Below are 13,916 nucleotides of genomic sequence, written 5' to 3' on the forward strand. Positions count from 1 at the left end.
CGAAAGAGGCGATGAGATGGCTGGATCGGCATGAAAGGCAGTTGAGAGAAGACCGGAATCGGGAGTATTAAATAAAAAGACTCACATCCAAGTGCAAGTACCATGATCACACACAATGAGACGGAGTGTATGCGGGCATGATTGCGCGGGAGGCTAGTTGTGTAGGGTTTACATGGTATGCTGACAGGGTCATGTAAAGGGAGAGTATGGATATAACAGACTGCAGCGGGGAGTACCTAGGAATTGATGGCCTTGTTCAAAGGCTTGCCGTGAGATATGCAGGGAGCCGAGGAGTAGACGGCGTCATTAATCGTGGTTATATATAAGCGTTGTTCTGTTTTTAATACTGTTTTGTAGACATCTGTATAAGGAGCGCCACCCTCTTACTGGTGGGCTAGCTAACCAGTCTTAGCGAAGTCTGCCAGCAGGTACTATTTGGTCCCACAGACCTACAACTAGGTGCCTTAGTGGGGGCATGCTGGGAAGATCAACACTTTAAATTGCCTTTCTAGAGGCACAGTTTAGGGACATTATGGGTTTACAACCCGTGGGACTGCAACTATGAGATATGAGGTTTTGAGATGTAGCATAAGAGTTCGTGCTATAATTCAAGAGCACAACGTATACCTGCCACTGACTCTGTGGAGATACATGAGCGGTTCATCTATGTTACTATGGGATGTACACTCACCTAAAGAATTATTAGGAACACCTGTTCTATTTCTCATTAATGCAATTATCTAGTCAACCAATCACATGGCAGTTGCTTCAATGCATTTAGGGGGGTGGTCCTGGTCAAGACAATCTCCTGAACTCCAAACTGAATGTCAGAATGGGAAAGAAAGGTGATTTAAGCAATTTTGAGCGTGGCATGGTTGTTGGTGCCAGACGGGCCGGTCTGAGTATTTCACAATCTGCTCAGTTACTGAGATTTTCACGCACAACCATTTCTAGGGTTTACAAAGAATGGTGTGAAAAGGGAAAAAGATCCAGTATGTGGCAGTCCTGTGGGCAAAAATGCCTTGTGGGTGCTAGAGGTCAGAGGAGAATGGGCCGACTGATTCAAGCTGATAGAAGAGCAACGTTGACTGAAATAACCACTCGTTACAACCGAGGTCTGCAGCAAAGCATTTGTGAAGCCACAACACGCACAACCTTGAGGCGGATGGGCTACAACAGCAGAAGACCCCACCGGGTACCACTCATCTCCACTACAAATAGGAAAAAGAGGCTACAATTTGCACGAGCTCACCAAAATTGGACTGTTGAAGACTGGAAAAATGTTGCCTGGTCTGATGAGTCTCGATTTCTGTTGAGACATTCAAATGGTAGAGTCCGAATTTGGCATAAACAGAATGAGAATATGTATCCATCCTCTGATGGCTACTTCCAGCAGGATAATGCACCATGTCACAAAGCTCGAATCATTTCAAATTGGTTTCTTGAACATGACAATGAGTTCACTTTACTAAAATGGCCCCCGCAGTCACCAGATCTCAACCCAATAGAGCATCTTTGGGATGTGGTGGAACGGGAGCTTCGTGCCCTGGATGTGCATCCCTCAAATCTCCATCAACTGCAAGATGCTATCCTATCAATATGGGCCAACATTTCTAAAGAATGCTATCAGCACCTTGTTGAATCAATGCCACGTAGAATTAAGGCAGTTCTGAAGGCAAAAGGGGGTCCAACACCATATTAGTATGGTGTTCCTAATAATTCTTTAGGTGAGTGTATATGGCTAGTTAGCTGAGGCTTTTGAGCTGGAATGTCAGGGGGTTAAAGGAAGCCAATAAAAGGAGGGCTATTATGGATAGTATGAAACAATACCAACCTCTGATATGTTGCCTTCAAGAAACAGACTTAACGGAGGACCAGACCCACTTACTCGCTCCCCAGTGGGCAGGGCACTGCTATCATGCCAACTACTCTGCCTATTCAAGAGGAGTAAGTGTCCTTATCCATAGGAACATAGTATTTGAATATATATCTAAAAAGATAGACGAGGAGGGGCGATACATAAATCTGCAAGGCAAAATATTTACGATCCCCTGTATTATAGTAGGCATCTATATCCCAGCGCCATATTCACCACTGGTAATATTACTTGCTTTAGATAGATTCTGTCTTAATATCCAACCAACACCTGGTGAAATTACCCCATTTGGGAGATTATTGCAGGAGGCCCTCCTGCTGGATTATTGGGAGGTTGAGGAACCCGAGGATAAAACAATACTCCTGCTACTCTAGTACTTGGCTCACTATCCAGGATAGACTTAATAATGAGCAACAACGCGATGGGACAACTAATTCAGGACATACAATATCTTCCCCGTAGAATATCAGACCATTCCCTTGTGCTTGTCACGGCCAGCTTCCTTCCTCCTGTATTGCAGGAATGCATGGTGTGGAGATTTAACCCATACTGGCTTAAGTGTGCTGGCGGATGTGGCAGGTATAGGAGACAAACTGAAGGAGCTCTTTATGCATAATCTCCCCTCTGCACCCCAGCTTGTAGTTTGGGACACTATGAAGGCTTTCCTAAGGGGGGGTGTATTAATTGCAGAGGTAAACAAAAAAATAAACGAGACTAGGGCCAAAGTAAAAGGCCTCTTACTAGATGTAGAGAGGGCTGAAGCCAGGTATATTGTAAACCCATCTATTGAACAAGAGGAAGAATGGCGAGGAGCACAACAGAGGGTGAATGAACGCTGGCTACTTAATGCAAGAAATAAACGTTTCTTTCAGAAACAGACATATTATGAGGAAGGAGAAAGGCGGGTAGATTACTGGCTACGATTTCTAGGGCTCAGCAACAATCAGCCTATATAGCTGCTCTCCACAACCCTGAAGGAGAACTCTGTACAGCTCCTGAAAAGGTGCTTGTTTTATTCCTCCCTGTATGAATCTAAAACTTCTGCATCTGAAGTAGAGACCTAGGCGTTTCTCGACCCACTGAGACTTCATACCCTTACTACGGAACAGAGAAATATGCTAGATGCCCCTATTAATCTAAAAGAAATGAAGGAGGCGGTGGGTAGTATGTCTAATAATAAGGCCCCGGGGAGATGGATTGCCAACGGACATACAGTACAGACCAAAAGTTTGGACACATCTTCTCATTCAAAGAGTTTTCTTTATTTTCATGACTATGAAGGCATCAAAACTATGAATTAACACATGTGAAATTATATACATAAGAAACAAGTGTGAAACAACTGGAACTATGTCATATTCTAGGTTCTTCAAAGTAGCCACCTTTTGCTTTGATTACTGCTTTGCACACTCTTGGCATTCTCTTGATGAGCTTCAAGCGGTAGTCCCCTGAAATGGTCTTCCAACAGTCTTGAAGGAGTTCCCAGAGATGCTTAGAACTTGTTGGCCCTTTTGCCTTCACTCTGCGGTCCAGCTCACCCCAAACCATCTCGATTGGGTTCAGGTCCGGTGACTGTGGAGGCCAGGTCATCTGGCACAGCACCCCATCACTCTCCTTCATGGTCAAATAGCCCTTACTTTCAAAGTTTTCCCAATTTTTCGGCTGACTGACTGACCTTCATTTCTTAAAGTAATGATGGCCACTCGTTTTTCTTTACTTAGCTGCTTTTTTCTTGCCATAATACAAATTCTAACAGTCTATTCAGTAGGACTATCAGCTGTGTATCCACCTGACTTCTCCTCAACGCAACTGATGGTCCCAACCCCATTTATAAGGCAAGAAATCCCACTTATTAAACCTGACAGGGCACACCTGTGAAGTGAAAACCATTTCAGGGGACTACCTCTTGAAGCTCATCAAGAGAATGCCAAGAGTGTGCAAAGCAGTAATCAAAGCAAAAGGTGGCTACTTTGAAGAACCTAGAATATGACATATTTTCAGTTGTTTCACACTTGTTTGTTATGTATATAATTCCACATGTGTTAATTCATAGTTTTGATGCCTTCAGTGTGAATCTACAATTTTCATAGTCATGAAAATAAAGAAAACTCTTTGAATGAGAAGGTGTGTCCAAACTTTTGGTCTGTACTGTATATAAAACCTAAATCCTTTTACCCCATTTACTAGAGGTTTATAATGAGGCCAAAAAGCAGGGTGGATTACAAAACTCCATGAATTAAGCCATAGTGGTGGTCCTAGCAGCAGAGTCCTATAGACCCATATCCCTACTCCAGGTAGATGTTAAAATATTAGCGAAAGTACTGGCAAATCGCTTAAACTCAGTAGTAACGTAACTTATTCACACTGATCAGGCAGGCTTTATGCCGAATATGTCCACAGCAATAAATATCCGGCGATTATATTTAAATATTCAGGCTAGCCAGGTCCACGCCTTGAATGTGGAGGTTGCATCCCTTGATGCGGCCAAAGCATTCGACAGCGTTGAATGGCGATACCTGTGGACAGTGATGGGAAAGATGGGTTTTGGACCTGAGTTTATTAAATGGATACAAGTACTCTATGCCTGTCTCACGGCCCGAATGCGGGTGACAGGGCTGTCCTCCGTCACCGCTACTATTTGCGGTGGCACCTTTAGCAGCAGTGCTTAGAACAGCAGGAGCATTAAGAAGGTCCTTATCTGAAAAGGTTGCTTTAGACGCAGATTATCTACTACTGTTTTTGGATGAATGGGCTTCTTCTCTTCCAGAGGCCATGTCGATAATAAACCACTTTGGTAAGCTGTCTGGCTTGGTCATTAACTGGACAAAGTCGGTATTGATGCCATTGTCTAATAGTACAAACAGTGACGTTAACCCCACCGCAGGGCTACAGGTAGTCACATCTTTTAAATACCTGGGAATTCAGGTGTCAGCCAGGACCCAGGACTTTAGGGAGTTGAATCTTGTCCCTTTGCTAGATAAATTCAGACGCAAGGCACAGGCCTGGACCCGATTGCCCCTCACTAGTCGGCGGCACAAATCTATTAAAAATGATTCTCATGCCCCAGCTTCTCTATGTATTGCATAATGCCCCGATTTGGATACCACTCCAATTTTTCTATAAAATAAATGCGATCTTCAGGGATCTTATCTGGAAGAGGGAAATCCCGCATATAAAACTCACAGCGCTGCACAGGCTGAAAAAGCAGTGGGGACTTACGGTACCGGAACCATGGATATATTATTTGGCGGCCCAACTCCAACACCTTAGGGCAGTGATGGCGAACCTATGGCACGGGTGCCAGAGGCGGCACTCAGAGCCCTCTCTGTGGGCACCCGCGCCTTGGAAAAAGTCTATGGCGTACCAATATGCTTTAGACTTTTCCTGCCATTCATCAGCACAGGACGCACTATGAACAGCACAAGCACCACAGTGAATGTAGGCTATTAAGCTATTATAGCTAAATGATAAAGTACATGGAAGATATACTATATTGGTATTCAGGTTAAATTGCCGTGTTGGCACTTTGCGATAAATAAGTGGGGTATTTGGTTGCAGTTTGGGCACTCGGTCTCTAAAAGGTTCACCATCACTGCCTTAGGGGATGGGGAGATGGGGATAAGGTCAACATGAATGGACGGATTGCACGACATCTCCTCTATGGCAAATGGAGGATGGAACTTTCTATACACGGGGTAGTCTATATCAGCTATTGCGCACCATACATGGAGTATAGTGGAAGGCTAGAGAACTAGCTGGAATTACAGGGTATACAGAACATACCCCAATATGGCCTAACCGTATGTATCGGGAACTAGATAAAGTGTCAAATGTGCAGGCATGGGAGGTATACGGGCTCAGACGTATCACCCAACTATTTGCTAATGGTAATCTCAAGGTATTTACTCTGCTACAACAGGAATTTAGCCTACCTAAGACATTCTTTCATTTATAACTGCTAGTAAGACATGCCATACAGTCCCAAGAGAAACAGGCTGCTATAACACGTGCGGCGAAACACACCATCATAGACCTCACTGCCACGGGTGGGGTAATCTCACTCCATTATAGAACCCTTATGGAAATGCAATATAAGAAACATCCCATGCAGCTATAGGAGAAATGGAAGCTAGACGTTGCAGACTTGACCGAGCAGATGTGGGAGGAAACGTTCCAGGATTTCCCTGAGGTGGCAGTGAGTGAGGCTCACAGGGTCTCTCAATTATATTTCCTCCATAGAGAATATAGAACCCTGGTAGTGATGAAGACCATGGGATATCGAGAAGATGACTTGTGTCCGAGATGTGGGGTGCCAAATGCTGAGTTAATACACCTCATGGGGAACTGTCCACGGCTAAAGACGCTACTGGACAGACGTTGAGGGAGTATTGACCACAGTGTAGATCCGTCAGCACTGATATGTATTATGGGTTGTGTGAAGACGCTGCCCGTGACACCAGGGAGGAAAGTAGCTATTATACGTTTTCTATACCTGGCAAGGAAACTTATCGCATACTATTGGATTGCTTCAAACCCCCCAAAAGGTGCAGGGACTTGTAGATAAGGTCCTTCATTTGATACGATTGGAGAGATTCATATAACAGAAGAGAGGCACTATTGAAAGATTTGAGGAGCTATGGAACTCATGGATGACCCATTACAATATTACTTAACACCCTTTCGGTTTAATAGGGCAATCGGTAACAGGAGACATGTCTGCAGGGTGAGGGGGTTAAAAAGTGAGACTCTGACAGGGCCTGTAGTCTAGAGATGATGGGGGTTGTAGTAGAAATGTCGAGCAAAGGTGGAAGCTAAGCAGGAATGGATGAGAGATAGGGGATGGTCTGCTAGCCGAAAATAGTACACGATGAGTGCATGGGAATGTGATGAGAGTCTAATTGTGTGTGACACCGATGAACAGCAGAAGACACGATCGAAGAACCACACAGAGGCAAGAAATAGGATATGAATCCGAACTTTAATGGAGAACCCTTAATAGAAACAATACTATGGACAATCTCTATGCTGCAGACCTGCAGTGGGGATGGGAGCGGGAGCGGTTGGGACAGGGGTCCGATTGCTTTTATTCCGTTGTTTTTCAAGAAAAATGTTTAATAAAAATTATCTGATTTAAAAAAAAAACATTATATGACACATAGCCATACTCATGTCCCAGGGGCTGGTTGCAACCGGGTGATTTGTATTTAGTGGGTTCAGCAGTTTTGGAGGACTGGGAAAACAAACTGATTGATCGTAACCATGAATACGCTTACTAAACTTTATAGGAGGAGAAGGGTAAAACTCATAGGTCTCCCAGACAGCTATTAACTCTTTCCTGCTGCTCATGTACTTCCAGGATCTATGAAACCTCCGCCCCCCCCCCAAAACTGCTAAGATTATGTGCCACATGGTATGCATCTGTCCGCTAAAATGCCCATGTCTCGCCATTCTTTTCATACCGCTATGTCCCAAATAATCATCTGCCCAAATTGCTATTGAACCCAAACAGCAGGAGAATCAACCCCCTCAGATATCACCGTCAACGAACTACATTTCCCAGTATTTCTGGTTTTCAGACAGTAGATTATCAAGAAGAGGGGCGAGCAGGGTTTATTTGTAGTCTAAAGCCTTAGAAACCCTTAGGCCTCCTACACACGACCAGTTTTTTTTTTCCCGTTTACGGACCATTTTTTGCGTTCCGTATTCGGAACCATTCATTTCAAAGGTTCCGCAAAAAAAAAGGAATGTACTCCATATTCATTCCATTTCTGTATTTCCATTTTTCCGTTCAAAGATAGAAACATAGAATGTGTCGGCAGATAAGAACCATTTGGCCCATCTAGTCTGCCCAATATACTGAATACTATGGATAGCCCCTGGCCCTATCTTATATGAAGGATGGCCTTATGCCTATCCCATGCATGCTTAAACTCCTTCACTGTATTTGCAGCTGCCACTTCTGCAGGAAGGCTATTCCATGCATCCACTACTCTCTCAGTAAAGTAATACTTCCTGATATTACTTTTAAACCTTTGCCCCTCTAATTTAAAACTATGTCCTCTTGTAGCAGTTTTTCTTCTTTTAAATATTCTCTCCTCTTTTAGGCTACTTTCACACTAGCGCTTGATCGGATCCGTTCTGAACGGATCCGATCATATTAATGCAGACGGAGGCTCCGTTCAGTACGGATCCGTCTGCATTAATAACTTAGAAAAATTTCTAAGTGCGAAAGTAGCCTGAGCGGATCCGTTCAGACTTTCAATGTAAAGTCAATGGGGGACGGATCCGCTTGAAGATTGAGCCATATGGTGTCATCTTCAAGCGGATCCGTTCCCATTGACTTACATTGTAAGTCTGGACGGATCCGCACGCCTCCGCACGGCCAGGCGGACACCCGAACGCTGCAAGCAGCGTTCAGCTGTCCGCCTGGCCGTGCGGAGGCGAGCGGAGCGGAGGCTGAACGCCGCCAGACTGATGCAGTCTGAGCGGATCCGCATCCATTCAGACTGCATCAGGGCTGGACGGAAGCGTTCTGCTCCGCTCGTGAGCCCCTTCAAACGGAGCTCACGAGCGGACAGCAGAACGCTAGTGTGAAAGTAGCCTAACCTTGTTGATTTCCTTTATGTATTTAAAAGTTTCTATCATATCCCGTCTGTCTCTTCTTTCTTCCAAGCTATACATGTTAAGGTCCTTTAATCTTTCCTGGTAAGTTTTATCCTGCAATCCATGTACCAGTTTAGTAGCTCTTCTCTGAACTCTCTCCAAAGTATCAATATCCTTCTGGAGATATGGTCTCCAGTACTGCGCACAATACTCCAAATGAGGTCTCACTAGTGCTCTGTAGAGCGGCATGAGCACCTCCCTCTTTCTACTGGTAATGCCTCTCCCTATACATCCAAGCATTCTGCTAGCATTTCCTGCTGCTCTATGACATTGTCTGCCTACCTTTAAGTCTTCTGAAATAATGACCCATAAATCCCGTTCATCAGATACTGAGGTTAGGACTGTATCACTGATTTTATATTCTGCTCTTAGGTTTTTACGCCCCAGGTGCATTATCTTGCACTTATCAACATTAAATTTTAGTTGCCAGATTTTTGACCATTCCTCTAGTTTTCCTAAATCCTTTTCCATTTGGTGTATCCCTCCAGGAACATCAACCCTGTTACAAATCTTTGTGTCATCAGCAAAAAGACACACCTTACCATCGAGGCCTTCTGCAATTTCGCTGATAAAGATATTAAACAATATGGGTCCCAGAACAGACCCCTGAGGTACCCCACTGGTAACAAGACCATGGTCTGAATATACTCCATTGACTACAACCCTCTGTTGCCTGTCACTCAGCCACTGCCTAATCCATTCAACAATATGGGAGTCCAAGCACAAAGACTGCAATTTATTGATAAGTCTTCTATGTGGGACGGTATCAAAAGCCTTACTAAAGTCTAGATAAGCGATGTCTACTGCACCTCCGCCAACTATTATTTTAGTCACCCAATCAAAAAAAAATCAGTGTCCGTTCCTTTTTTTTTTGCGCACCGTATACGGAACCATTCATTTCAATGGGTCCGCAAAAAAACGGAAGTTACTCCATGCGCATTCTGTTTCTGTATATCCGTATTTCCATTCCGCAAAAAAAAATAGAACATGTCCTATTATCCGCATTAGGGGCCAGCTGTTCCGTTCCGCAAAATACGGGATGCTCACAGACGACATCTGTGTTTTTTGTGGACCACAAAATACATAGGGTTCTGTGCATGAGCCCTTAGTGTGGCATAAGACAGACCTAGGTCATCAATATCTGATCAGTGGGGGACCCCCGCCAATCAGCTGTTTGAGAAGGCACTGGTGAAGCCTTCTTTCAGCCCACCAAGCACAGCGCCATACATTATATAGTGGTTGTGCTTGGTGTTGCGCTCAGCCCCTCTACAGGGCTGAGCTGCGCCTAAGCCACGTGACCGATGAACGTGCCGTCACCGGCCCAAGAGAGCTGTGCAAGGCGCAGCGCTACTGTGAGCGCCACTGCCTTTTCAAACAGCTGATGAGCGGGTTTGAAAAGTTCATCAATATTAAAATCACGGAAAACCCCTTTAAGGTACGACAATACGGTGCGGTCATGGTGGTGAAGTGGCCATTCCGCGCTCAGGTACCAAGTGGCCGAAAGAGAAATGTCTACTATGCTGGTGAGTGTGTATATTCGGACATGGAGGAAAGAAAAAAATAATCAACTCAAGTTACAAAGTGACAAAGTACTGAAAGCAGACCTGTCACCATGAAAATGCCAACTGCAGGCAGCATGTTATAGAGCAGGAGGAGCTGAGCAGATTGATATATAGCGTTTTGGAAAAAGATTCAGTAAAACGTATAATTTATCTAAATCCCTGCTCATTCTGGGCTTTGGAGTCAAGTGGGCGGTCCTCTCAGTGAGTGTCCTTCCCTGAACCAGTATACGTACAGAGATAGCTGTCAGTCACAGAGTAAGACCTCCCACCGGACTCCTAAGTGCAGAATGAGCAGGGATTTACATGGATCAATGTGACAGGTTTGCTTAAAATTGATGAAAAAGGAGTAGTAAATTAAAAAAAAGAAGGCTGAAAAAAGAAAACAAGCACCTTAAGGTCTATACCATAGGCATGATTCCAACAGCAGATCCTAGAGACGGCTCCGTACTGCAAAAATAGCACATAACTTGCCTGTTCCTACACACTTCCATAAAGAGTAATGTACTACAGATCTATAACCTGCAGCCCATAGCCTGTCACGTCTGTGATAGTACACCGTGGCTTTCCCCCCCTAAATCAATTGGGAAAACGTGGCACGCAGTACGACCCTAGAAGTGTTGTTTGTAGGTAATATGGTGTATGGTACTTCCCATATGGCAACACAAACCGTGCCTCTGGGTTTGAAGGACAGATCCACAGAGACTAGTTTGCCCCCCGTATAGGATCCATGACACGTCTTTTCCCTGAGCTCATAGTCAACTGTAAAGCTTCGCCCATGCAAATAATGGAAATCATCCCATCCAAGCAAAATATGACAACGCCTTTTCCTCATGATGTAGCCTTCTCCGTTTACATGATGATATCTGGGATAATGGCTGATGGATCAGGTTACTAGGCGATTCCCAATTTGACAGACCTAAATGGGTTCTCAACTAGTGTTGAGCGAACTTCTGTTTTAAGTTTGGCGTCTAAAGTTCGGCTTCCGGTTAGCGGAGAATCAATAATGGCCGATTATTGATTCCGCTACCACGGACCACAACGGAATTCGGAATCCATATCGGGATTCTTCGCTAACCGGAAGCCGAACTTTAGACGCCGAACTTAAAACAGAAGTTTGCTCAACACTATTCTCAACCCTTGTCCATCAGAGACGCCACAGGGGTTCCTGCTCAGGTTCTCTCTTCATCAAGAAAGAGTGGCACCCACTCTAGCCGAATCCTATGGACAGTTGTCAAATGGCTGTCCATTCATCTAGGTGGAAGCTACTCAAGGCAAGTCCAAGGGGTTGTCTCTCATATCCGACCATTGCCACAATCATGCAGTTTTAAGGCTCATGCACATAAATGTGTGCGGCCCATGCTTTGGCCTGCAAACAGCGCGACCGCAATATAGGGCTGTGTGCGCTTCGTATCACAGATGTAGACCCCTTTTTGCGGATGCAAACCCACTTAAACCCATGTTCATAAACTAATCAGATTATACTAAAACTGCACAAATATAATGGTATCACGTCTTCCAACAGAAGTCACGTTATCTACGTTACTGCTCTGACAACTTCCGCCTCTCAGATACTATCATGTCAACCTATCGCTGTACACAGGCCGCATAGCCACATATAAAACCGTTAGCTGGTGGCAAGTGAATTGGATTGCCCTGTAAATCTAGCTTTGTTAATTTCTTCTCCAGAAAGAATCCGGATATTCTGTCGTTTGCCTCCGGTTACTAAGAGGCTTATGTTAGGCAGTGAAACACCAGCAGATTTCGTCATAAAATTGCAGTATTAACAGGATTATTGCTTAATGGAAAATTGTACTCCTAAAAGTAGAAATCTACACTGTACCGCATACGTGATCACCACCGTCATATATGTCATGTAGATAGGCTGGCCATACAGCCACCACACGCCTGAACAGAGAGAGCAGTAACCCACTGACACACGGCTCTGGGATCGGCAAATCAAAAGTATAGGGCATACTGAAAGCCAACTGCCTGATCCCTCTCTTCCCTGACATCTGCGGGTGGGGGAGTTAGGAGGCCACCATATGCATTAGATGGCTACCCGTTCCTGACAAAATGGGAAGGCTTGGCCAACATGCATCTAATGTGTATGGTCAGATTTAGAAGAGACCACAGACATAACCTTCCTATGCAAACCTTTCTTAAAGGGGGTTCCGGCTTTTAAAGGGGTTTTCCAGTAATAGTTGTTTGTTTTTTTTTAGAACGTGGTCTCAACCTGCCCCCTTAAACAGAAGATTCCCACTTGCTCTACACCGCTTGGGTCCTTGGCGCTTTCTCCATCTTCCGATCCCCGCACTGTTCACCAGCCGCAGTGCATGGTCACCCGTCCAGCCAACGATTGGCTTCAGCGGGGACGTGCTGCTTGACGGCAGCTGTTCCTTCCATTCATTTCTATGGGAGTTCCGGAGACATCTCAGAACTCCTATTCATTTCGGGGGCTCCAAAGGGTACAGGGTTCTCATTCTAACGGTAAACCTCCAGCACTCTAATAGTTATCACCTAACCTGTAGATAGGGGGTAACTTCATATAACCGGAATAGCCCTTTAAACTTAATTCACAAGAATGTGCTATACATTTTAGGGTAAATCCAAATTAAATGAAGGCATGGGGAATTCCTTTAAGAACAGTAGTGAAGTTCTCTAGCCATACACAGCTACTTTTAGCCACAGGATGCTATGAGGCGACCACGATACCGTACAGCAGGGGCGCGTGGTGCTCTATTCATATTTCTACTTCCAGCCTCAATGTCATGGGGGGGGGGGGGACTACTGGGACTATGGATAAACATAGCACAAGGACACATTTCGATAATTGTACCCTGCGGCTCACGTGACATCACGGCTTAACACTTTATCCACAGTTGCAATATCACTACTACATCTGTAACTATTTGCATACATATACTGCACTGGTGTATATATATATATATATATATATATATATATGTCTTTTTCCATAGGAATTACAAGGTTTTCACTCTACATTCCCCTCCTGATCCTGCCCAGTATTAGCACAGAACATACGGTAGGTAAAGACGGCATCAGACACCTGAAGCGGGCATCCAGAAGATGCCCCCGGTGTCAGCCCAGCTGTGTGCCTGTATACTAACATGCATGATCACACATTACAGCAATGCAGCAGTCATCTATGCTCCAGCTGTGACCTCCACATCCCGAGGACTGGGTTCCTGCTTTTTTCGCAAGCCAGGAATCAGGCATCCAGACCACGTCCACAGCTCATCATCAGCTGCACCACGACAGGTTAATGGCTCCAACCAAATACATTATTAAACCCTATGCAACACATCCAGCCAACATGCCGCCGCCGTCAGATCTCCCTGCCTGACTACTAAGCCAGCAGCATCCAGGCTGCTGCCAGCACACATACCGATAGCCGACCGGCTGATAGGCAGCCATCCAAAGGTTACCTGGCATGTTCTGTTAACCCTTCACCCACCTCAGGGCAGCTATGCCATGCTCCTTTACGTAGAGAGAGAGTCCACTTACCATTTGCGCGAGAAGACATGGCTGCAAGGATCTCTGGCGACGGACGGTCACTGTTAGGGCTAATGTGGTGACACTCGAGTCAATTAGGAAGTGGCATCAATCAGCAGGCGAGGAGGAGGCAAGGCAAACAAATTCCTGTAGTGGGGAGAGGGGAGGTGTTCTCCTCCCCCTCAGATGGGGTGCAGGCAGGGAAAGTTGACTGGCACTGGTGCCCCCTCTGTGTGTACAGCAGCAGCTCCTGGGATGATGCACTGTGCAGGGCTGAGCGCTCGACATGCATATTTCATCAA

At 45.1% G+C, this 13,916-nt stretch overlaps 1 protein-coding gene across 2 annotated transcripts in view; it reads right to left on the reverse strand.

Moving 5' to 3' along the window:
* UGP2 (UDP-glucose pyrophosphorylase 2) overlaps positions 1–13,916 on the reverse strand; it is a 128,150-nt gene that overhangs the window by 108,738 nt on the left and 5,496 nt on the right. Inside the window, exon 1 of one of the 2 annotated variants that reach the window (XM_040430127.1) lies at positions 13,627–13,870. The exons of the other annotated variant lie outside the window; for it this stretch is intronic. Within the exon in view, the coding sequence (XP_040286061.1) occupies positions 13,627–13,645 (19 nt within the window). The 5' untranslated portion in view covers positions 13,646–13,870. Of the gene's footprint in view, positions 1–13,626; positions 13,871–13,916 lie in introns of those variants that run through there. 2 annotated transcript variants of the gene reach the window in all.

The sequence above is a fragment of the Bufo bufo genome, chromosome 4 (genome assembly GCF_905171765.1).
Source record: "Bufo bufo chromosome 4, aBufBuf1.1, whole genome shotgun sequence".
Classification (NCBI taxonomy): Eukaryota; Metazoa; Chordata; class Amphibia; order Anura; family Bufonidae; genus Bufo; species Bufo bufo.